The sequence below is a fragment of the Notamacropus eugenii genome, chromosome 1 (genome assembly GCF_028372415.1).
Source record: "Notamacropus eugenii isolate mMacEug1 chromosome 1, mMacEug1.pri_v2, whole genome shotgun sequence".
NCBI lineage: Eukaryota > Metazoa > Chordata > Mammalia > Diprotodontia > Macropodidae > Notamacropus > Notamacropus eugenii.
In genome coordinates this window covers 376,975,337-377,002,322 of record NC_092872.1, presented here as the reverse complement: position 1 = coordinate 377,002,322, position 26,986 = coordinate 376,975,337, and the positions used below count along the sequence as shown (strand labels likewise).

Here is a 26,986-nt window from a genome sequence, read left to right as displayed (position 1 = left end):
AAAAATAATGATAATGTTGCTTTTGTTTTTAGGAAGTCTGTTAAGCTTTACCACTTTCTGTGATGTTATTTATTCTCTTTCCAGTTATTTCCTTAAGAGCTTTTATTTCATTTTTTATGTCTTCTGAGTACTCATGTAGTCCTTGTAGAAAGGCCATGTTTCCCTTTGAGTTTCTGTTTGCAGTTGTCAATGCTTCTTTGGAGAAAATCTTTAGATTTTTCAAAAATTTTTTATACTAGTCAGTGTTTTCTTTCACTTACTTGCTTCTCTAGCTTTTTTTGTTTCTGAGTTAGGACTTTGTGACAGAGCCAGACTCCACTCTTGCTACACTTTGGGGTGGGGTGGTCAGCCCTGCTTGGTCTTGCCTTGGGATTCTTGCTAATCTCTATTTCCTGGAGTTAGCCACTCATCCCATCTTTGAGGTTTGGAATATTAGACATTCAGTGCTCTCTCTGACATGCCAGGAAAGAGTGTTAAGGTCCTCAGGGTTCCTGAACTTGTGGAATCCTGGTCAGAGCACTGCAGTGCCATGCTGGTCACCACCTAGAACCACTCCCTGGCATTCCCAAGGATCCTACTCTGGGATAGGGTTTGTCTAGCTTCCTTGACTATCCTGGGGTTTTCTAGGAGGAGCTTTTCATTCTTACTCCCTTTAGACACAAAGCCTTGCAGGCCACATGTATTCCTGGGTCATTTTGGGGTCCCTTCCATCTCTAAATCCTATGGCTACCTGTGATTTTCCAGTTCTTTGACGATGATAACAACTTACACTTTGAAAATCATATAGGCCAGCCCTCTCATTTTGCAGATGAGGAAACTGAGGCCCAGAAACTTCTGTCTTTTGATTTTACAAAGGTTTCACAAATAATAAGTAGCAGAACCAGCATTCAAGAAGAAATTTTCTGACTTCAGATTTAGAGCTCCTTTTTGCAAAATCAGAAGATCGATCTCTAAGGATTAATGTTTGTAATTTTATGACTGCTGATCCCTGATCAGAAAAAAACAGAGAAGAGAAAAAGAGGCCCATCATCTGAGTCTTAGATGGTCAATTTATATATATAAATGCTGAATTCAGTTCTAGGAACTACTTAGCTATAGTGACTAAACATCTTAAAAAGGCTGGATTACCCTCTGGAAAGTCAATTCACCTCCCTACCTTTTCTCTAGAATACAGATCAATCCTTATTGGTATGAAAAAAAAAACTCACCCAGATTAGGCCAGCTCTTGTTCTGTTTGATACCAGGCCTCGAACTCAAAGAACAATGACAGGTACAAGAACAGGAATGACCACTACCTTGGCTCAATACCTTTACAGGATACAGAACTGAACCTAGGACCCAAGAGATCTAAAGACAATACCTCTTCATACAGCACTCTATATAGCAGGTAGAACTAGACAATCTCTTCCCACGTGAGGTTGCTTTTTAAAAGTTTTACTGATATCTTTTGTTTATTATATCACATCCATGTCCAAGCTATATCACTTTCCCCACCTCCTCACTGATCCTTCCCTTGTCAAAGAAAAAACAAAACCAAAAAACAGAAACAGTTGAAGAAAATCAAGAAATGTTGCTGACTGATTCTAGATGCTTTGGTGCTTCAGTTATTTCAAACTCACAGAACAGGTTTAGCTTCTCAAACAAACATAGTTAGATATCCACTCTGGGCATAAGACACCAAGGTGTAAGGGGGTCACGTCTCTGCAGCGCCCAGCTAACCTAAGGTTAGGCTTGTTAAGTTTAGCAGTCCATAACAAACCAAGTTATTTCTCAGCTTGAGCCAAAGACTGTTAACAAGTATTTATATATTCTTCTCTAAAAAGCACCCAAAAAAAGCCTCCTACTCCTCTTAGCACCTATTCTCACTTCCACAGATTTCCTGTTTGTCTAGCTTGGCAGCTTCTAATGATAAGAGAGGAGAAATCTAGTTTCCACATCAGGGAGGTGATAGTTCTGCTGTCCTCTGCTCTGATCAGATCAAACATGGAGTATTAGGGCAATTCTAGGTTCCATGTTTGAGAAAGACATTGGCAGGCTAGAGTTTACAAGACAGACACAGAAACACAGAAACACACATACACACACACACACACACATACACACACATACAGAGGGAAGGGAGAGAGAGAGAGAGAGAGAGAGAGAGAGAGAGAGAGAGAGAGAGAGAGAGAGAGAGAGAGAGAGAGGTTGGTAAAGAGATATAAAACCATACCCTACTTTTGCCAGGCCCATAGAAACCTTGGGGGACCTTGCTAGCGAAGGATACTACCCAGAATTTCCCAAGTTCATGTGGTCTTGACTTTATCTGGGACAAACTAACTGGAGCTTTCAGGTACCCTGACTCTAGACTTTAAAGGGGCTCTTGAGAAAAAAAAAAAGGAAGAAATCATTGCAGTCAACTTCAGGGGAATCAGCAGGGAGAGTAGATAGAGGGTCAGAATTAAGCAGATAAGTATGGAAAGAGGACAAAGGCTGGAGTAAAGACAGTGAACATATTAGGATTTTGAGGTCCTATTGGGAACTGTATTGCTAACCCAGATATAAATTGGAAGGACAAGACAGTAACCCTCTCTTTCCTATCTTCACTCCAGAGAGGGGCTAAGTTTTCCTGCTGGCTAGTCAATCTCTTCACTTCCTATTTCCAATTCTCCTTTTCCAGATGTTTCAGTCAAGACTGAAAATATTGATTTTCCCCATTTAATTTTATATTTATACTATTTAACTGTGACTCTTTATAAAGAACTTGTTTACAAGTAACAAATCTTAGCAATTTGCTGAGGTGACTGAATGTACAAAGTTCTGAAGACAGAAGAGAAAGATGTTTTGCTCAGAAAAGTTGAGATGGGGGTATAGAGCCAAAAAGAATGAGTCTTGATGTTATTGCCCTTGTTTTTCAGGGGGACACATGAACTTCATTAGCTACCTGAGACCAACAAAAATATCCCCAGAACATATGAGTCAGAAAGTCTGTGACCTGGAAAGAGCAACCACTTTTAATCTGTGAGGCCATGAGTGGCAGCTCCCTTTCCAGCCTAGTCCCAGAGGAGAAGGGTAAAGACTCCAGCCATGTGTCACCGGTGTGAGTAGGAGCACTAAAATATGCATTTATCAGTGCCTGGAGCTTTAGGGCCCCTGCCCCCTGTCATAAGTTCCCCCTTGTGGTTAAATAAGTATAGGTTAGTAGAACTAAGACTAAGCTAGGTAAGGGAAGATTTGCCAGTGAGAGACAGACATAATAGGTATCTTCAAGCATATAAAGTGTTCTGAAATGGAAAATAGATTAGGCTTGCTCAGCTTGGCCCCAGAGGACATAATTAGGACCAGTGGCAAGAGGCAGACTTCAATCCAAGAAAAAACTTCCTAAAAATGAGAGCTGAACTACAACTGAATTCTCTGAGCTTCTATGAGAGAAAGTTATAAAAGAAGGAACAGAAGACTCAAGAAGGAAAAGGAGAAGGGAGTAGGGAAGACAAGGTAAGTAAGAACATGTATGCGAAGTAATTAGAGGGTAAAGCAAATTGAGAGAGTGGATTGGTAAATGGAGAAAACTAGTAAAAATAAATTGAAAGCTGGCATTAGGCTGAAAGCATAGCAGATACGACAATAGTTGATAATGAGAAAAGGAAATGAAGTTGAGTGGAGTTATCAAGTACTTAAGAGGTGAGTTTTAATGAGACACTTAGGGTTGAGACATAAACACTTGAGTATTAAAGTATTAAAAAAAAGTATTGAAACATAAACACTTGAAAGTATTAAAAAAAAAAAAGAAAAAGACTGAAAATCTCAAACATTTCAGAGAATAGGTGAAATTGTGCTGTTAACTTGAATCAACTGTGGAATGTCTGTATTTCTTCCACAGCTGGATGACTATTATCCGTGTTCCAAGTGTAGGTTGATCTCCCTTCTAGAGAAGAAGGCAACAGGGCTCCAAAATGCCTATCTAAGCTTTAACTTGTTAGGAAGACTGAAGTATTCCTTAAAAAAACAGAAGCAAGGCTTTAATGGGGCTGAGGGAAAGGGATCTGAGGTCAAACAAGAGGGACTTGACCTCTGTCATGATGTTGGAAAGGGGAAGAGGATTTCACAACAGAGAAAGGGAAGGAAAAGGATAGCTGCACAATTCGAGTTAAAAAACAAATAAATTTGAGGCATTTCCTGAAGAGGGGGGAGTTGGATATTCTAAGGAGGAATAAACTTTTTGTACCCCCCTCCCCAAAAAAGGAAGATGAATAACAATTAAGACAAAACTCAAGAAAGAAGCCAGTGGTAACACGTCCAACAAGTGGTGTACAAGTGCCCAGAGCTGGAGTGACAAATAAAAGGATCCACAAGGATATCTACTGGATCTCACTAGTATTGCTGAGACTTGGTGAAATGAAAACCCATAAATAAATCCTGGCTTTGGATGGGCATACCCTATTCACAACAAACAAGATAGGTAAGTGTTTACAAGGGGTTGGGGAGAAGGGTTGTATTGTATATTATAAAAGTATACTCATGGGAGAAACTATAAAAGCCAGGAGAAAGCAAGATGGAGAGTATTTAAATTAAGATCAACTGAGTGAGAAACAGAAGTGATTTTTTTTTTCACTAGAATACAGTAAGAAAGTACCCAGTTGCCCATGATGAATTCAACTCATCTGACCAAAATGAGTTACATCTTCAGTTTCTATAAGAATTGTCAGTGATATCTACAAGAACATAGAAAATGGGAGAGGTGCCCTAAGATTGGAGAAGGGTAAACGTCACAATTTCCAAAAGGGGAAGAGAACAGAGCCTGTAAACTGCAGCCCAGTGAACCTAACTTTAATTTTTGAGAGAATTATAGAATGGACCATTAAAGAGGCGGTTGGCAAATACTTAGAAAAAGTAGTGATTACAATGAACTAGTAAGGTTTCATCAAGAACAGGCCATGTCAATCTAACCTTGTTTTCTTTTTTATATAGACAAGAAGATGAAGGGAATATTATGGATACAGTTTACGTAGATTTTACCAAAGTTTCGATCAAGTGTATCATACTATTCTCGTGGAGAAGATGGAAAGATACAGATTAATCAATACAGCAATCACCCAGATTCAGAACTAGTTGGATGTTTAGATTCTAAGACTAGCTGTTAATGGTTCGATGTCATTGTGGCAGAAGGCTTCCAGTGGAATACCTCGGTGGTCTCTGCCATTTGACATTTTTATTAATGATTCAAACAAAAGTGTGGATGACACTCTCATCAAATTTGCAGATGGCACAAAGCTGGAGAGCGGATGGGAGAGTCAGGACTCAAAAGCAGCTTAACGGTTCTTGCATAAATGAAACTAATGTAGTTAAAATTGGAAGGAAAACAGCTAACCAGGAAAATAAAAATATTTGCAGCAAGTTTTGTTGATAAATGTCTCATAACCAAGATATATAAGGAATTGATTCAAATTTATAATAAAAAGCTATATAACAAGAGCTATTCCTCTAATAGATAATGGCCAAAGGATGTAAAAAGGTAGTTTTTAAAGGTGGAAATCAAAGCTATACACTAGCAAAAAATGCTATAAATAAATAACAGAGAAATGAAAATTAAAAGAACTCTGAGGTTCTCCCTCACACCCTTCTGACTGAAAAAGATGACCAAAAAAGCAAAATGACAGTTGTACAATGGGTTTCGGAAAAACCGTCACACTAACATCTATGAAGAAGCTGGGTAGTCCAGTAGATAGCACTGAACCCCTCAAAACACTTACTAGCTGCATGACCCTGAGCAAGTCACTTGACCTCTCAGCCTCAATTTTCCACATTTGTACAATGGGCATAATAATAGCATCAACTTCTCAGAACTGTTATAAGGAAAGATCATATTTATTTATAAAGTATTCTGCAAATCTTAAAGTGTCATACACATGTTGATTGTTACTATTATTAATAATTATCAGCATATAGTTGATATAGCTTCTAGATCCTTGGGTGTATCCTTTCAACTGGGTCTAAGTTCTACTGAACAAATTTTTATTAAGGGGATTTGTTCTGTGAAGTTTGAATTCAGTCAAAGGGCTGCACTGAGGACCTAAATGGCCACATGTGTCCTTGAGACCACAGGTTCCCCACCCCTGGAGATATTCTGCAAAGCATTTTGGAGTTATGTCCATAAAATCATTAAATTCTGACCCAATGTTATCATTATTTTGCCTCAGAAAAAAAAAAGGAAAAGGAAAAAGATCCTTATGGGCAAAAATACTCATTGCAGTTCCCTTTATTATAGCAAAAAAAGTGGAAAAAAAGTGGGTACTCATAAACTGGAGAATAGCTGAACAAATTATGATACACACATATAAAAGAATATTATTCCACCTTAAGAAAATTACAAAAAGGATGGATTCAGAGAGACCTGGGAAGACGTGTATGAATTGATTCTGAGTAAAGTGAGCTAAACCAGGAGAGTAATTTATATAATAATATACTACAAAGAAAAATAATTTGGAAAGACTTGAAAAGTCTAACCAATGCAATGGTGTTCAGTTTTGAGAGTTGCAGTTTAAGAAGGATATTGAAAAGCTGTGGTGTTTGTAGGACTGCAAAAAGGATAGTGAAAAGTCTTGAGTCTACATTTCATGGGCATCAGTTAAAGGAACTGAGTGTGTTTACCTTGGAAAAGGACTTGGAGGGGAGAGGGGAGCCATGATGGCTGTCTTCAAGGATTTGAAAGCCCGTCCTACAGAGGAAGGACAACTTGCTCCATTTGGCTCAAGCACAAAACCAGGAACAAGTGGAAGAGGCAAATTTCAATTTGAGGTCAAAATACATTTCCTAACCATCAGAGCACTCCAAAAGTAGATGGGTTGGGCCTTGAGAGGTGGTGAGTTCTCCCTCCCAAGATAGTCTTTAAACAGAGGCTGGATGACCAGTTGTCAGGTAGATTATAGTTGGAATTCCTTTCATGCATAGGTTAAGACTGGGTGGTTGCTCAATTCAGTGATTTTGAAGAATGGGCCACCACAGAAGATTATAGCGAACAATAATAATAACTGACATTTACACATAATACTTTGAGGTCTCCAAAGCACATTTACAAACTGTTCTCATTGGGACACTCCTCACAACAATCCTGTGGGGTAACTACTAAAGGTATTATTATCCCCATGTGACAGATGAGAAAATTAAAGCTCAGACAGGTTAATTGGCTTGCCCATCATCACATAACTAGTAAGTGTCAGAGGCAGGACATACACCCAGGTTTCACCAAACTAAAAGATGCTGCTGCTAATAATAGTAAGTTCTTTGGAAACTCTAAAACAGAAGCAGTACTTCTCCCCAAACAAGGGATGACCGAGAGGGGATTCCTGCCTTAGGACAGAGGTTAGACTAGACCTCAATTCTAACTTTTTATGGCAGTTAGTAAGGACCAGAGTCTTTTTCTTAAAGATGGGGGCCATGATGGACATCTTATTTTAGTGGAGAAATCTCACTTCATCATAGCATAATCATAAGGCAGGATTCAGGCAGTAAGGTACAGGGTGGGTCAGGAAACTTCAGGTCAAACTGCTTTTTAACATGGATTTTGTTAGCAGGCAAGAGCTCCCTGCCCTCCTAGGAAGATGGAGTGCGTTACAATGACCCCTAAAAAAATCATAAAATGCAAAACTAGAAGGAACTCAGAGGTCATCTAGATCAATTTCCTCATTTTATCTTCCTTTTTTTACTTTGACATTTTCCTTTTTAAAAAAATAAGTAAACAAAAATGTACTGAAAATGTTTTGATATAACGTCTCAACTAAACAAACACCCAAACAAATCCCCTACAAAGTACATCCTACCCCCCAATTTGTTTACACATTGTTAACAAAAGGGAATATGTCATTGGGTTGTAATAGCATGATATTAACACAGACCATTGTATTAACCACAGTTTGGTTGCTTCTTTGCCTTTCTTTATAAGCCTACTTCTTAACAGTGTCTGGAACAAAACAGGTATTTAATAAATACTAATGGACTGATGGACTTAATATGCATTTTGCTGTCATTTTGCCTGTTCTTTTGATTCTACCTTGATCACCTACATTCCTCTGAATTCTTAGTATCCACAGCAACATTTTGTTACATTCATATGCCACAATTTGTTCAGCTATTCCCTAACTGTAGGGCACACATTCCCCCTCACTCCCCAGCTTTTTGTAATCATAGATAATGCTGTTTGGAACATTTTGTTCAACACGATCCTTTTTTCCCCAGAGACAATGGTATAAAAGATAAAGTGTTAACCTTGGAATCAGGGAGAACTGAATTCAAATCCCACCTCTTATAGGATTCCTGGCTGGGTGACCTTGAGTGCGAAACCTCTTTGAACCTGTTTCCTCATTTGTAAAATAGGAATAACCTGTTGTCTCTTGCGCACAGTTATTTTGAGACTCAAATGAAACAATGCTTGTGAAGCACTTTATACGAGGTGAAGTGCTATATAAATGTAAATTGTTCCAATGATTATTTTGCTGCCAAATAACCTCCTTGGGTATAGTCACAATCGTAAATTCTCTTGCTCGGAGTATTTCTAGATGAGACCCAGAGAGGGGATGTAATTTGCTCACAATTACATGTAATAAATAACAGGGCTAAGCAGGAAAGCAGGGACCCCTATGACTCAAGGGAATAGGGACAAGGCTCAATTGCTCCCGGATCTGCCCTGATCTTCCTGTTCTATATGTGAGGACGTACCTGGAGCTTGGGAGTAGTTGGTAGCCCCTCTCAGGGGGACCTTATTCCCTCCACTCTTGAAAGATCACTAAGTGTTAATGATCTGTGGTGTCACCCTCAATGTGACTGAGAGGATCAAATGCTGGTCTGGGCACTATGGTCCCTGCCTCTCCCAGCAGAAACAGCCATCTTTTCTCCATCCCAACATGCACATTACCTCATGTAGCTGGTTCCGGAGGTCAGAGGCACAGAGCTGGATATAGTGCACATACTTGGCCTCTGTGCTGACCAGCTCCTTTGCTGCAAGTCTCTGATTCTGCTTCATTTTCTCAAGGATCCCAATTGCCTCATCCCCTTGACTTTCATCCCCTGAGCTCTCCCCAGGAGAGCTAGGCTCCTCTTCCTGGTAACTAGCCATGGCAGGTGAACCTAAGAAATGAACAAGTCAAGCATATTCTTTAATTAATCAAGACACAAATACTTAGTAAGTGTCTACTGCGCACTGAGAATACCCAGACAAAAACAAAACAATCCCTGCCTGTAAGATTACATTCTAGCAGGTGAAACAACATGTATGTACATAAGATACAAATTACAAACAAAATAAATTCAAGCCAATTTTTTTTTGTGGGCATAGAGGGAAAACCCACACATGTAGGTGGTTCTTCAAGGAGTCTCAAGCAATGTAAAAGGTAGAAGTAAGGAGAGTACATTCTAAGGCATGGAAGCAGCTGGTACAAAGGCAGGAAAATGGGAGGCAGAATGTTATGAAGAATATGCAAGGCCGGTTTGGGCCGAACCAAAGGTGTAGAAATTCAGTTGTTTTTCTCGTCATGCCCAACTCTTCATGACCCCATTTGGGTTTTCTTGGCAAAGACATTGAAGTGGTTTGTCATTTCCTTCTCCAGCTGATTTTCTAGAGGAGGAAACTAAGACAAATAGGGTTAAGTGACTTGTCCAGGGTCACTAGTAAGTGTCTGAGGTTGGATTTTAACTCAGGTGTGAGAGATGATCTCTCAGAAGTGAAGCTTCCTCAAAGAGTTAATTGTTTCTTGTATTATTAAAACACACTCTCTTGAACACCTGCAGCTAGCTAACACTGTAGAGAAGCATGCTTTGTAACATATCTTGTACTATGCCCAACTCCCCCTTCATCCCGACCTTATCTCAAGCACATAGTAGAAAAAGGATAGCATATGCCCTACGCCCCGCTCCGCTGTCTGGCATACCTTTGCAAAACTTCCCATCATGTTTGTATGTTCTTTGTTGCTAGGGAAGATTTCCATGAATAGACTGTACCCCCTGAAGCCCAGCCAATGGGATAAGGGCAAGGGGTTAGGGAGGGGGAGCTTGTGTTAGGGTATAATTGACCTTGCTTTCTGTACTCCCTTTTACTCCCTAGCCAGTTATTAGTGCGAAGAGGGGCGGGGGTACCCTTTGGGGGTCTCAAGACTCATACCACATATGAGGCCTTCCTGACTCCAGGCCCAGAGCTCTATCCACTGCACTGCCTAGCTGCCTACTGAAGGAGAGTACAGTATTTTTCTAGTTAGCACTTAAGCCAAACATAAAACTATGTATTTGATAGTAGAGGTAATAGGGAACCACTGAAGTAAACTCAGGGTTTATCAGGGCAGTGACATGGTGAGGTGTGTGCTTTAGGACTACCACTTTGGAGGTGGTGGAGGATGGAAAAATATAGGGCCACAGCTTACAGGTACTGAGGAATCAAGTAAAGGGACTTAAAAGTTTATACAGAAAAACTTGGGCATTTTGACAGAAAGCAGGGAATGAGCCTATATAGGTAGATACTGAAAAATGGAGAGAAAGGAAATACATATCAAAGAAATCTGCTAAAGAGGAGGCAGGAGGGGATAGGATCACTGCTAGAAATAGAGCAGTAGGCTTTGGTGAAAAGAGCCAACTCTTCATCAAGGACTGAAGTAAAGGAGGAGAGAAGGGTTAGGGGGAGTATGTGAAGGGATTTTGAGATATAGAGAAAGTGCAAGGAAGGAGCACTGGGTTAATGGCCTCTATATTTTCTCAACAAATAATAAGGTTGGGATTCTACTCTTTTATCAATTAATGTAATCAAAGAAAGCCCAGATACCCTCAAATAGAATCAGTGAAGTAGAATTAAACTAGATTGAATCAGTAAGCTGGATATTCAGGAGTTTTCATAATATTCCAGAATAATGATGAATAAGTGAATGAATTTAAGAGGACTGTAGGGTTTGGGCCACTGGATGAAGAAATATGACAGCATATAGGAAACATCTTCTGATTGGTTAAAGGACTGAGACACCCTGCTAGGCCTATATATGTTAGTTCAATTGTGGAGGTCAAGTTTCTAAGTTGAAGATTAAAGAGTTAGAGCTCAACTTCTGAGAGAGAATCCCTAGATTCTCATTCTCTTCTTAACCTATGCAATCTGGTGTGACTCAGTTAGCATTAGTCAACATTAATCAGATTGCTGGATCTGACAATTAAGCAATCATTGGTGATATCATGACTCAACTGAAACTACTCTTTCCAGTGTCACCAGGGATTTATTGTATAATAACCTTTTCCAAATTCTCACTATTTGTGTAGCACCAGACCACCCTTTGCTCCCACATACTCCATCCTCTAGGTTTTCCCAACACTGCTTTCTCTTGGTTCTCCTCCTATCTGTATGACAACTCCTCAGTTCCCTTTACTGAATCATCATTCATGCTCCTCTCTCAAATGCAAGTACACCCAAGGGCTCAGTCCAATGTTCTCTGTTCCCTCTACACACTTGGTGATCTCACCCACTCCCATGGGTTCAATTATCTTAACACAAATGATTACTCCATCTATATATCCAGTCCTAGTCATCCTCTTAAGCTACAGTCCCACATCATGAACTACCTATTGGATATAACATATCCTTGCAGGCATCTCAAACCCACATGCCCAAAAGAGAATTCATTATCTTTCCCCAAAACCTATCTCTTTTTCTTAACTTTTCCATTACTGATTCAGATTCCACTATTCTTCCAGTAATTAATGTTGTACCTTACCCCCTCATCCATCTTTAACTCCACTGTCACTCACCCCATATAATCAACTGGTGGCTAAATCTTGTCATTTCTAACTATACAACATCTTTAACATGGGTCCCTTTTCTCCACTCTCAGTTACTACACACAGGGTCTCACCACCTCTTGAAGTGACTATTACAAAAGCCTCTTAACTGGTATCCCTGCCTCAAACTTCTTCTCACTCTAATCCATCCCCTACATAGCTGCCAAAGTGATTTTTACTCAAGTGCAGGTCTGAGCTGGCATTGTTCTCCTTTTCATTAAGCTTCAGTGGCTCACTATTATCAGCTGGTTTCCTCATGTGTAAAATGAGGGGATTGGTGTCCCTTTGAGCTCTAGATCTATGATCTTATGAACTTCAGTAAAGAGAGAAACAAGTATCCATGCATGTTGTCACCACCAGTCAGTCTGGTCCTATTTGACTCCTGACCCAGCCCCATACCCCAATTCCTAAATTCAGCCTGGGATTTGACTACAGGTGGCTCCCCATTTCTGGTATGTATCCCTACCCTGAGTTGGTAGCAAAAGCTTGACTGCCTGTTTATTACCTGACTGTAAGACAACACAGTTGGATGCCACCTAATAAGAATTTATGATTCAACATATCTCTCTACTTACAAATTAGATAAAATTCAATTGTAATTAGTAAGATAGGTGCTTCTTTACATCCAAACAGCTGATAAAAAATAAAGTTTGTTTTCTTCCTGAAAGCAAGGCAGAGAAAGCCTAAATCAATACAACTTAACCATTAGCCTTAAGTATATGGCAGCAACTAAATTCTATCCATTCACTTCACTTAAGATGTTTTTCCATTTTTAAAACTCAGAACAAGCATCAACTAAAATGAGCACTTTCATATATATATATATATATATATATATATATATATAATAAAACAGAAAAGAACTGCAAGTCTCTCTCATTCACTTTTCAAGTCTCATTCATTCAATTTAACAAATAAGAGGAATTTTTCTAAGAACTTACTCCCTAACAAAGATCATAATGCTCTGAACTAGGTCATATACCAAGATGAAATAAGACACAGCTTCTGTCCTCAAGGTCAACAAATATTTACCAAGTCCACCTGCTATCGTACAAAACAGCATGACTAAGATTTAAGAAGCAAAGTTCTCAGAAGGTACCAGCTCAAGTGCATCACAGCCTTCCGACCTGAGACAAGTCATTTGATTTCTCAAGGAGCCTCAATTTCTTCTTCTGAAAAATCATAGAAATTGAGAGGTAGACGGGATCTCAGCAACCATCTAGTTTCACTTATAGAGCAGGTAGGTGGTTCTGTGGATAGACTCGGGACCTGAAATCAGGAAGATACCAGTTCAAATCCAATCTCTGACAATTCCTAGCTGTATAGCCCTAGGCAAGTCACTTAACCTCTTTCTTAGTTCCCTCATCTAGGCATAATAAGACTTAAAAAAAATTTTTTTAAAAAAAGCATAATAATAACACCTTCCTCCCAGGGTTGTGGTGAGGATGAAATGAAATGATATTTGTAATCCCCACTATAAAATATTTGACAAGAAGTTAGTCATCAGGCTTTGGTTTGAAAATTTTCAAGGAAGGAAAGCCCACTTCCTAAAGAGGCATTCTTCTCAACTTTTGGACAACTCTGATTACTGAGAAGTTATTCTAGACATTTGGTCTAAATTGGCTTCTTTGTGGTTTCCACCCATTGTTCCCATTGGCTCTGCCTACTGGGACCAAACAGAACAAGTTTCACCCCCTTTCCATGTGACAGCCTCTCAACTACTTGAGTACAGCTATCATGTTCTTCTTTCCCCTTTAATGTCCCCGTTTTCTCTTCTCCAGGTTAAACATTCCCTTTGTTCATCAGATCCTCATGTGGCACAGACTCAAGGTCTTTCACCATCCTGGCTGCTTTCCTCTGGATTCTCTCTCAAGCTTATCAATGTCCTTCTAAAACTGTGAGCCCAATTATGCCTTATGTCTTATCTGGCTACAACATGACTGTTCTGAGCATGGATAGATAATGTATATGAAAATACTCTGGATAAAGTGTAAAGTGCTTTCAACAGCGTAAAGGATTAAGACATTCATTCACTATTTCACTAATTCAGTCCTTGATTTCTAATGCGGACAAAGAGTCAGAGCAATCTTGGCATTTTTCCTGTTACATTCTCTGGCCTGGCAAGGCTTCTCTCAGAAAAACAAACAAAACAAAAACCCTTCTCCCAACAGAGATTATATTGAACTGATTCACCTAGGGGCCAGCTCACTGACTTTCTACTCTGTGCTAATTTATGAGCTATTAACATTTCCTTATAAATCCCTTAGACTCGAATCTTAGTCTACCAACCACACATCCCCAAGAACATCAAAAGCCAATAATTGCCCTCAAAAAACTCAGACTTTTCTGAGTACTAAAGGACTCCTTTGAATCTAAGTAAAAACACCCTGAAATATCAACACACTGGAGCTGTTAACTACTATAGAGAGAAATTCATTTTAATTACACTTAACAAAGATGTATTAAAGGTCTGCTGTGAATAAGGCACTGTACTAATGGACAAGAATATAAAGATGAAAAAATTATAATTCTCCTGTCCTCAAGAAGTCTACTTGGAGAGAAATACAGATGCACAAAATCTAAGATGACATGGAGAAGGGGAGGAAAAGAAGATATCAAGATAGTGCTCTAGGCAAATTGGGAAAGGAACCTTCCAGCTGGAATGAGAGTTGGGGTGGGCTTAAATGATGGGCTTAAAGAAAGCATCATGGGTAAGGTGGCACCTGAGCTGAGCCTGGAGGAACTGTGACAGGTAGAAATGAAGAAGAATCTAAGACTCCAGTTTTACCTCAAAACAAAATATGTAAAGGAGAGTAATGAGGGCAACCCATGGCCCAGAATTTAGAGTCTTTATAGGCTGCGCTCCATCTTGCTGTCAATTTTGTCAAATACTTTCTCTGGCTTATCCCCTTACTCAGGATGTCCCTTTGGAACACGAGAATTTAGCTCATGAATAGATCTTTACAGAACAGAAACACTCTCAATTGCCATGTAAGCACTCTGGCTAACAAGATTTCAAAGGACTGAAAAAGAAGTGCTACTTTTAGTAGTACCTCCCTCCATAAAAAGGAACTCATTTGACCTTGCCCGAGAGAAAAGTAATTCACTTTTTTAATGAGCCCCACCCATCTCACCCCAGGAACCTAAATAGTCCTCAAGATGTAGAATACTGCTAGAAGTACAACTACGAGTTTCCAAACAAAGGGGAAGCACTTGCGGGGAGGAGTCACTAAAAAGTTCATATCTTTAAGAACTAGAAATTGAGGGGATGCCAATCAACTGGGGAATGGCTGAACAAGTTGTGGTATAGTAATGGAATGGAATACTATTGTGCTATAAGAAATGATGAGCCGGTAGATCTCAGAAAAATCTGTAAAGACTTATATGAACTGATGCTGAGAAAAGTGAGGAGAACCAAGGTAGCATTGTACGAAGTAACAGTAACATTGCGAGACGATCAGTTATGATTGATTTAGTAGCTCTTCTCAGCAATGCAATGATGCAAGATGATTCCAAAAGGCGCATAACAGAAAATACTATCCACATCCAGAGAAAAAACTATGGAGTATGAATGTAGATCAAAGAATATTATTTTCACTTCTTTTCTTGTTTTTTGGGTTTTTTTGGTGCTTTTTCCCTTTTGTTCTGTTTCTTCTTTCACAACATGATTAATGTGGAAATATGTCTCCATGATTATACATGTATGACATATCAAATTGATTGCTGTTTTGGGGAGGAGAGATAGAAGGAAGGAGGGAGAAAAAAATTTGAAACTCAAAATCTTATAAAAAATGAATGTTGAAAACTGTCTTTACATGTAATTGGAAAAAATAAAACACTATTTACCAAAAAAAAGTTCATGCCTTTTCCCTCAGACCAGCACAGTCTATGCTCGCAGTATTAGTAATGTGCAAGGTCTGAGTTTGGTCTTGATTATCGTTCAGGTTTGGTCTCAGAACTCCTCCATTCAGTCCAGAAACTTGCATTGCTTAGAAGTTCATCTTATGAGTCCAAGAGAATTGTTCCTGAAACTCGATTCCTTGATCTTAGAACTCCTTTCCTGCTCTGCCTCTGCTATCACGACTGGATGGAGGTTCCCTAGGGGACATTCTAGCATCAAAGACTCCCTTCTCCCCAACACCCATAGGGCCCTATCCACTCTCTTCATTTCCCTCTAGTCAAAATTCTTTCTCTGTGTTCTCTGGTGCTAACTCTAAAAGTCCATTCTAATTGTATTTGCAGCTCAGGTGTTAAAGTCATCATCAATGAGAATGGAAATAAGTTATCCAGGAATTTAATCAACAAGATGGGATTAACTCAGATATACCCAAGACAAGATCAAAGAATTAACTTTTCAAGGGAATTTCATACCTTGTTAAAGAGATTTTTCAAAACCAAAGGAAAACCATTATCAATTGGTTAATTAAAATAAAAATTTTATATAGAGAATAGAGAACATAAAGAATTTAGAGACACAATCTCTATATATGAAATAAAACTACAAAGGTAGATTAGACCCAGATTGTGGAGGGAGGACTTTAAATGCCTGGAGTTCATGTTTTCTCTAATAAGAAAATAGAGAACTAATGAAAATATATGAGAAGGGGTTATTGTTGTTGAGCTGTTTCAGTCCTGTCTAACTGTCCTTGATCCCATTTGGGATTTTCTTGACAAAGATGCTGGAGTGGTCTGCCATTTCCTTCTCCAGTTTATTTTACAGTTGAGGAACTGAAACAAATAGGGTTAAGTGACTTGCCCTGGATAATAAGACGCAGCTAATAAGTGTCGGAGGCCAGATTTGCATTCAACCCCTCCTGACTCAGGGGCTATCACTCTATCCATTGAGAGCATGGTGCATAATAAGGATGATTATTTTGGCAACTCAGCCTGTGAGATTAGTGTTGTTATTATTATCCCTATTTTACAGATGAAGAAACTAAGACTGAAGGAGGTTAAGCAATTTACCAAGGGTCACATAGCTTGTGAGGTCAAATTCAAATGCAACTCTTCCTTACTCCAAGCCCAGCACTATCCACTAAGTATTACCTAAGTGCCTAGCAGGTTCCATAACAAAGCAGGGCTAGCAAAGCTAGTCAGAGAGGGGAGATTGGAAGGAAGGAGAACAACTAATTATTAAGCTGAAATTAACAAGACACAACTCAAGAAATTTTTAAGAAGAAAACAGATCCTGAACATATATCAGCCAATGAGAGGACACCTGGAATATGTAATTTTAAAAAAACCTAGAATGTCAACAAAGTAATAAACCCTCAAATTTAATTAAAGGTGAGTTATTGGGGTGGGTTTTATTTGCTTTTTAACCAGGCTTGGGATTTCATCAGGGTAGATAACACTGGAGAGGAACACCATCTATCAAAGCAGATCAGCACTTTCTGTGTTGTCTTAGAAAGCTACCTTAGGCACTCAGAGGTTAAATGACTTGCCCAACGTTACTTAGTCTGTACATATCAGAGGTGAGGATTAATGTTAGGTCTTCTTGACTCCCCGACCAGCTCTTCATTTTTAGAAAATACAGAAAGAAAAGGGAGAAATCATCACATAAAGTAAACAAAATTATCAGAAATTAATGTATGGAATTATATGTCAATAAAAGTGAAAACTCTAATGAAATGAATGTATATGTATAGGAATAAAAAATGCCAAAATAATGAATAACCTAATCTTAAGAGAAATTTGGGAAATCATAAAAGAGCGGAAGCTCCAAACAGCTTCACAAGTGAATTATATTAAAGAATACAAAGCACAAAAAATCCCAATGCAAACTTTTTAAAATAGCAAAAGAAGATAGCAGCCCAACCTCCAGTGAGACAAACATGATCCTCTTCCCAAACTAGAGAACAGTAAAGGAGGAATATGGAATTATTGGTCAATGATACTACTGAACAGGATAAAACAATTATCAAACTCTGGCAAAAAAAAAAAATTATAGCAACTTGCTTTTAAAACGTTCAAATTTATTTTTTCCCAATTACAGGTAAAACATTTTTAACATTTGTTTTTTAAAATTTTGAGTTCCAAATTCTCTCTATCCCTCCTTCCTTCCCCCCCTCCTTGAGAAGGCAAGCAATTTGATATAGATTTTACATGCAGCTCAAATCTGGCCTCAGTCACTTACTAGTTCCATGACCCTGGGCAAGTTACTTAACTCTGCTTTGGTTCCTCATTTGTAAAATGAGCTGGAGAAGGAACGGGCAAACCATTTCAGGATCTTTGCCAAGAAAACCCTAAATGGGGTTATGAAAAGCTGAACACAACTGAACAAAAGATGAATGCCATTCAGTACAGTATTATCTTGCTGTAAGAAACAATGATATTAAATAGAGAAGCACTGAAAGACTTACATGAATTGATGAGGACAGGAAAACATTGACAACGCTTATACAGTTACATATGTGTAAATGTTAAGAGTAACCACTACTCAACAGCTGAACTGAATGTTGTGAAATTATAAAGAAAAAGCTTAATCTCAAAAGGGATATGAGAAGATACCTCCCTCTGTTCCTGTGCAGAAGGGAAGGAGTTCACGAATGTGAAAGATCACATGCGATACTAGATTTTTTTTTTTAAGTACTTATTGGTTTTGCTGATTTTTAAAAAATTATTTGTAAAGCTCCCTGGGAAAAGGAGTGGGAGAGAATGGAGGAAATCTAGGTAACCGAAAAATAAAAGACATCTATGGAAACCTATAATTTTTTAAATGATAAATATTTAATAGATTGTTGATCTGAATTTGAGACTACCTAAATGGGGTCATGACTAAACAACAACAAAAATACATGTAGCAATATGTTTTTCAAAATCATTATGACCACATTGTAGTTATACCAGAAATGCAAAGATGGTTTAGTATTAGGAAAATAATTTGCATGACAACTCATTACTTATAAAAACATAGGATTATATCACTAGAGGTAGAAAAAACCTGCACAAAATACAGTACTTACTCAAATTATGTTAAAAATTCAAAAAGGCATAGAAGCGGAGAGACTTTTACTTAATATGGCAAAAGTTTCTGTCTGCACCTAACCCATTTCTTGAGTTTCCTATCTGTAAAGCACACTGCCAACAGATTGGGAAACAAATTTATGTTATTTATTCTGCACTGGGCCCTCCTGCAATTCTTCTCAGGGTTTGCTGGTAAATGTTTAACAACAAGATCTCCCATAAAAGGATACATTTTAAAGTTTAATCTGCTTTACTAACATTTTCGCCACCATTTTCTTAAATCTATACAATCCACAAAGCAATAAATCAAGCCCAGATTCACGGTGTTTACTTATTTCTGAGGTGTAAACAAACATTCACACACTGAAAATTTAACAAGAGAATATCAGGAAAATAATATTGAAAGACATCAAAACTTAGATCAATGCAAGGAGCAATGTTGTTGTTCAGTCGTTTCAATCATGTCCAGTTCTTGACCAGTGATAATGGAGTTACAGAAAAAAATACTTTGTGGTAAGCTAATAAAATGAAATAATATAATGTAATCAAATAAACAAGTATGAGGAATATAGAGAAAAACGGGAAGCCCTTTATGAAATAGTACAAAATGAAAAAAGTAGAACCAGAATGATCAAATACAGATTAAGTATGATTATAAAAGAGGAATCACAAATAGAAGTAAATGGACAAACCAAGAATCCCAATGGATATTTAAAGGAAAAGTTATATTTAATGCATGGTAATGTATTTAAATGCAAATACTTGCAAATTTTAATCCACTGTACTGGCACTTAATGTTATTTATAATAAATCATTATTTCTAAAAAAGAAAAAAGTGAGAACAATCCAATGGTTAGCAGATAACAGCCACAAGGATGGGAGAAGGATGACAAGCAAATTTCCTGAACCTTAGTAGAAGAATTTTACTATTTTCACTCTTCCCCAGCACAAGGGGCTGGGAAGGGGGCAACATTCAACAAATAAAAATAAAAATCAATAACAATCTCCCCTGTGCAAGGCACTATGTTAGGGTCTTAAAATACAACAACAAAAACTTTGAAAAATAGTTCCTGTCCTCAGGAAGTCTCAGGGAGTGGTTTTGGAGACGGGGGATACCAAAGTAAATACAAGATAATTTGAGGAAGGAGAGAGAACACTTGAGCCTTTGGAAAATCTGCCAGTTGGAAGTAACACTGGAGCTGAATCTTGAAGGAAACTTAGGATTCTGAGAGGGAAAAGGAAGAAAGAAATATAGGTATGAGGTGGGGAGAGGAACACCTGCACCAAAGCAAAAAGGTGAAAGATAGAATGACAATTTCCATGAATAATAAGTAAGCCTGTTTGATGGAATGCAAAGATAACCTGGAGGTTACAATGGGACTGAAATGATCTGGAAACCACAGTAGGGAGCAAGAACTAGGTCCCTTTTTTCTCTTCTGGCCTCTTGCAGGAACGAGAACAGCGGCCGCCAGTTTTTTCAAGAGAGCGGGAGAAAGTCAGTAATTCTAGATACTGTTTCCTTAGCCTGATTTGCATACATCAGAGCCAGAATGTTCTTTGCCACAATGCACTTGTCTTAGGAATAAAAGGCAGAACTGAACTGGAGTCTTTCCGCTGAGGGAAAGGTGAAGAGGACCCAATCTGCAAAGGACCAAGAGGCTCTGCATCATCAGATGACAATCTTATTCCTCCAGCATAAAAGACTGGAGCTCTCCATGGAATAAAACAAATTATTCCAGTCTACCAGCCTAGGCTGAATATTCCCTTCTGACCAGCTCCAATCTCAGCCTGTTGATTGGTTTTTTGACGCCATTAAATGCCTGACCATAACCCATTATAATTCTTTACTTTCCCTGAATTTTATCAAGTTTTGCCCTCTAGACCACCCCCACCCTCCCAGAACTGGATGAAGACCTGGAAAATATAGGCAAGGCTTATGCAGAATGACTTTTTCAGGGTCTTGCAGCCTGCAAAGTAGCAGAGCCAGGATTAAGAATCCTAAAATCCGAGAGCTAAAATGTTAGAAGGTATCTCATTCAATCCATATTTAAGCAGGTAGATCAAAAACATTCACAACATGGAATCATTTTGCCAGTTTGAAATCCCCCAGTGAAAAAGAGGAGGACACTGCTCCCCAAAGCGGGCCATTCCTTTTGGGAGACAGCTTTAAGGATTTTTTTTTTCTTATACAGAGCTGAAATATGCCTCTACTGCTTTCTCCCTAAGAAGAATCCTCTGCGAAGGCCAAGAAAAATAAGCTTAACAGCTTTTCTGGAAGATAGCATTTTAACACACAAAACCATCATAACCCCTTAGCATCCTCAAGTCTTGTCTTTTTCAGGTGAAACTTCCTCAGTTCCTTTCATTGAAGTTGAAAAGGACATTAGAAATTACCTAGCTCAACTGTCCAATTTTGCAGATGAGGAAACTGGAGCTAAAAGCAGTGAAGTCACTTGCCCAGGGACATGCAACTAATGGGAGATTCTGGTGGGTTAGATATCTAACATTTTTTTAAAAAATGATTTTCCTATATGTCATTTTTCACCCCTCTCCTTTTCTAGTTCCATATGCCCCAAATCAATCAATATGCAGTATGATGCCAAAAAGCACTAAACATCTGCTTCCTATCAGACCTTGGAAATGAGTGAAAGAAGAGTTAGTAGAGGCAATAGGTATAGGCAGCTCTTTTGGAGGTTTGGCTAAGAAATAGAGATGATATGCCTCAATAATTCAAATAAGGGCTTCTTAACCTTTCTGTGTGTTAGGAACCCTTTTGGCAATCTCTTGAAGCCTACACATTAGGATTACAAAGGAATCCAATTATAACAAAATAATTATATAAATATTAAAAAAGGAAAAGGTTCACAGATAACAGATTTAAGAGGACAGTAGAGTCTAGTGAGGATTTTTTTAAAAGGATGAGGGAGGATAAATGCTTCTAGCTAATAGGGAAGGAACCCATAGATAAGCAGAGGTTGAACATGGAAGCAGGGGATGACTGAGGTTGCAGTCTGTTGGAAAAGAAAAGAAGAAAAAGAATTAAGGACATATGTAAAGAGATTTTAGGCTTTATTTGTTATTCTATTTTAAATATTTTTACCATCATCCTAATTCTTATTATTTTTGATATTAATAGTCGCAGTTACTCAGCACGCTTCAGTTTACAATGCATTTTCCTCATTGATGTTTCCACCTCCATTTTGGAGATTATTGAATTTGAGTTTAGAGTTGAAGTAATTTGCCCATAGTCACACAACTAACAAGTGTTAAAAGATCAGCAAGTTAATTGTCAGGGCCAAGACTTAAACCCAAAGTCTTCTAATTCTGGATCCAGTGTTTCTCTATTTCCTATTGCCTCTAACGGTTTTGAAATACAGTGGAATTTCAGAGTTAATGTACAAAAAGGTCTCCTCCTTCATAGCTTTTAAAAAACTTTAATGTGGGGGCAGGGGACACATTGGCATGAATTATGTCAAGGATTCAGAGGAAGAATAGGGAAAAGATCAATCAGTTTTCATATAAACTATTTTATTATGCTGATCATCAAAGAAATATAATGTTAACAGAAATTTGTTATTTTAGGTAAATAACCTTGAAAGGTTATGACATTGTTGCAAAACCTAACAAAGAAAATCTAGGTTGTAATACAATCCATACTTATCTACGTAAAGCAGTAAGTCTTTGTAAACCTCTGAGTGATAAAAGTTTGTTGTCTCAAGATGAAGCAGAGAGTTAATTAGAACATCAAAAATGAACTCTATAACTCACATGAACAAAAGTCTATAAATGGACATGGGGAAGGGGTGCTCAAGATGATTAGGCATGGATGGTTTGCAATGTGCATCTTGGAGATACTTTAAATTTTAAGGGTTTTGTTGTACTAAATCATGATGTTGTTTATAACAATGCACTCATTCCCCCTTCCCCATCACAATGCATCTTCAACTGTGTAATCAATGGAAAAATAGGATTCACTTTACAGAGAACCTTTCTATTTCATTTCACAAGGGATATCTGTACTTTTTTTTTATGAACAATAACAACCATAATAACATGGTAACGTGTCATAAATCCCTTTCTCACGCATTATCTCACTGGATCCTTAGAACAAGGCTGTGATAGAAAGTACAAGTGTTATCACCATCATAAAGGTAAGGACACCAAGGCTCAGAGCTGTCACATGACTTACCAAACCTCTCGGGGTAGGTGTGCCAAATTAGGACTTGAACTCGAGTTTCCTGGGGCTCCCCCTGTGAAAAGGCTATTTATATACCCTAAAAGTCACAGCAATGTGCCCCAGTTTCTTCCAGCCCACAGACCCAGATTGGCTCAGCTGCCAGTTTAGGGCTGTGTAATCAGCACATCACCTGCTTTTGAAAAGGCCCAATGCAATTCCCTGAAAAGTCCCAGCGCGAATTCAGAACTGAACCAGGGCTTTTGGCACAGGGTGGCTTTTTTTTTATTTTCCCTGGAAGCTTCCAGGGTTTATTCCCAGCCTGAGATAGAAACAACGCCCCAGAGTGCCTCGTCGGGCCCAGCCGGGGTGGGTCCGGTCTTTTCCTACCTGACAAGCCCGTCTTTCCTTGCCCCCTGCCCCTGCCCGGTGGGTATGGCTCAGTGGGGTGGTCTGTCTGCCCACCACACTCCCATGGCGACAGGCATCACTCCACTGGCGCCTCCTAAGCAGGCAACCTGTTTGAGAAGGTCTCGGACCATTCCTGGTATTTAGCGCTTGTCTTCCACTTACCTCCCAGTCCGCAGGGAACAGGACTCCTGCAGCCCCCTCCCCTGGGCTCCGGCTGCTCAAGGTCGTCCCTGCCTCTCAAAAACATTAATAAGCAACTGACTCTTTCCCCATTGCCAGCCCACGGAGCGGGCAGAACCAAGCGGGCAGGCGGGACGGGACCTGCCTCCACCGTAACGTGCATGCGCACCAACAGCCTCAGCTCCTTTGTGGATTGTCATTCAGATTGCTTTTTTTTCACCCGGGCTGAAAGACTGAGTCCCATAGTGTCAGTCCAAAGGCTGACCAAGCAGCCACTTTGGGGCGATTAGCCGGTTGAGGGATCCCGGCTGACTCCGGGTTATTCTGCCCCTCTTTTATCTCATCTACCCACAATCTCAAATGGAGGTTCATCCCGGTGGGCAGATTCCAGGAAAGAAAAATCTACTCTAGACTTTAAACCATGAATATCTTGATGGCAAGCGTTTCTGTTTTAGAATTGTGCACATCCCACTGTAATCTACAAAAGCCTGTAGCTATCTTCGGGTCTATCCCCTTCCTTTTACAGTTGGGGAAACTGAGACTCGGAGAAGAGATATGACAGTCTGAGATCGCAGAGTAAATTAGTTTAAGCAGAGCTGGGATAAAAATCCAGGTCTCTTAGCTCCCAGGGAAGTGCTTCTAGGGTTAATTAATTAATAGCCGTTAATAGCTAACATTTATATAACACATACTATCCTCCAGGCATTCTGCTAAGTGCTTTTATGTAGCTTCATGTTTTGCCTATCAATTAATTCTACAAAATGGAGAATAATATTTCCTACTTACTGTCTCATGTCTTAGTCTTCTTCAAAATGGAGAATGATCTTGAGCTACTAAATACGCACATTTATATATGTATATATACAAATGTGTGTATAATATACATATTATACATATACATATATATGTTAGAGACTGGAGGAAAAAAGAGGAAAGGAGAGGGGGAAGAGAGAGCGAGAGAGATGGAACTAGCTAATGTCATCTTGATAACTCACATTTGTGTAATGCTATGAGGGTTACAAAGCATTTCCGTTACAGCAACCCACAACATAGATAGTGCATATTATTTATTTTTTGGTCTATAGACTGTGATTTCATTGGTGGGGGAAATTCCTAAAGAGGATATTTTTCTTACCCCAGTCAGATCAGCAACTATGCTGTCATTTAAAGTAAATGAAGGGGGAACAAGAAGGATAAAGGAACAGATAGATGATGGAGGATGGAAGTAAAGAAGGGAGAAAACAGGAGAGAGAAGATAGGGAGAGAGCATTTGACTGCTGTCATGGAATTAAAGTCACCAATTCTAGAGAAACTGAAGCTGGAGTACTGAAAGAACCAGAGGCTGGGAAGGCAGCACTCTTGTCCGTGATCTCTGAAAAATCATGCAGAACAGGGAAGCTGCTGAGCCATGAGCAAAATGTTTCAATTTTCACAAAAAGAAAAAAGGTAGATTCTTCAAATGACAGACCAATAAGCTTGACTTTGTTTCCTAGGAAAATTCTAGAAAGTATAATTAAAGGAATGATTTGTGAGTATTTACAAAGGGAAGGGAGATCCCTAAGAACCAATGTGGACTCATCAGGAACAGATTATTCCAGACTAACCTCATGTTGTTTTTTTTTGACATGATAACTATACAGATAAATCAAGGGAATGCCATAGATCTAGTTCATCCAGATTGCAGAAAGGCATTTGACAAAATCATTCATGAACAAGATGGAAAGGCTTGGATTAGTTGATAGTGTAGTTAGGTAGATTAGAAACCGATTGCATAGACTAGACCTAAAGGGAAGTGATTAATGAATTGATGTGACCATGACCTGTGGTAGATAGCAGAGTACTCAAGGGATCTGACCTTTATTGTTAGACATTTTTAGCAACAGCTGGAAGGAGAGCATAAATGAATGTTTATCAGACTTGTAGTTCAGACAGAGCTAGAAGAGACAGTTAAGACATTAGATAACAGAATCATGATCCAAAAATATCTTGATTAGAAGACTGAGTCATATTTAGTCAAATAGAGATTTATATGATATTCTGCACTTGGGTTGTTTTTTTTTTTTAAATCATCTTTATAAGAACAGAATGGGAGATATGTAGCTAGGCAACAATTTAAGTAACAAAGATCTAGGGGTTTTAGTGGGCCACATGCTCAATATGAATAAACAGTATGATAGGGCAACCAAAAATAGCTAACATTAGCTAATGTCATCTTGATAGCTCACATTTTTGTAATGCTAATAAGGTTTACAAACCATATTCCTTACGGCAATCCTATTATGTACACATTTATTTTTTTAGTCTAAACGTGATTTCACTGGTGGGGGAAACCGCTAAAGAGGATATTTTCTTCCCTAGTTCAGATTAGCAACTGTTCTGCCATTTGTCTTTTGGAGTTGCCTGGGAGGTGAATGAGGCAAATGACTTGCCTGGGTTCATTCAGCCAGTATATGTCAGAACTGAGATTTGAGCCCAAGTCTTCCTCATACCAAGACTGATTCTCTATGGCATACTTTTCAGTACAGGCATTCTTAAACCTGTATTCAAACTGAGGGAACTGAAAGTATTAGAAGTTAAATGGCCTATCCATGGCCACACAGCCAGTAAACATCTGAGGTAGGATCTGTACCCTAGTCTCTTGACTTGAAGTTCTTTCTGCTATGCCACATGATTTCTTACATGCTAAGATAGGTCACAGCATGCAAGGTGTAACCCAAGTCTCAAGCCTGGAGCATTTGGATAAGATATTCCTCACTGATGAATAAGGATCATTCAACAATGTATGTTTTCACAGGGGCAGCATTAATGAGAGAGCTTGAGAGAAGAGAAACATTATTCTTCCAGCTTGGTGAGAGGACACACAGAATTCCAGTGTCTCTCTGGGGAGAGATCTATAGGAAGAGATTACAGACTTTGGCAAGAATATATGTAAGGGAAGCCCAGTTCCTCAACATGTCCCTGATTTCCGGATTGCCTTCTTAAAGATTTTAGAAAATTTCCTCGAGTGTAATATAGATTTCTCTCTCTTGGGTGAGCAAAGATATCTTACCCTGAGTGGGAGAACTCATTGTTTCTGTGTACTGTCTGGTATATCGTAATCTATACCATTTCTCTAATTTGGATAAATGAGCTTATACACTATTCAATATTTGTAATGGTCTTTTATGTAACGAGTGTAACTCATTTCAAAGCCCATTAGGATGGAATTCTCTGCTTATTGTTGGAGATGAATGCCCATTCTCAGTGAGGGGCAGGTGGAGTTGTAAAGAGCAGAAGTCTAGCCTTCAGTCCTCTAGGACATTCTTCAGGACTAATCTTTTTCAGGATTCCTCAAGCTTTATGTCCCCTCCAAGCTTCGAGTTGTTTTGGGAGCTTCTGGGTTCCAGCTTCAAGAGAGAAGACAGAAGAGGTCAACTTCACTTGAAGTTGCTGAAGGAAAAGACCCTAGGAAGACATAAATGGAGCCAGCAGTCTCTA

General features: G+C 38.9%; 1 protein-coding gene across 3 annotated transcripts in view; it reads right to left on the bottom strand.

Moving 5' to 3' along the window:
• The window catches only part of ARHGEF37 (Rho guanine nucleotide exchange factor 37), a 76,807-nt gene extending 53,114 nt beyond the window's left edge, over positions 1 to 23,693 (bottom strand). For 2 of the 3 annotated variants that reach the window (XM_072630682.1, XM_072630684.1), the window contains exons 1-2: positions 23,492 to 23,693; positions 8,888 to 9,099 (exon numbers count right to left, since the gene is read on the bottom strand). In XM_072630682.1, coding sequence (XP_072486783.1) covers positions 8,888 to 9,099; positions 23,492 to 23,672 — 393 coding nt within the window. In that variant the 5' untranslated portion in view covers positions 23,673 to 23,693. Of the gene's footprint in view, positions 1 to 8,887; positions 9,100 to 23,491 lie in introns of those variants that run through there. The other variant, XM_072630685.1, reaches the window with a different exon arrangement.
• Positions 23,694 to 26,986: the final 3,293 nt, after the last annotated feature.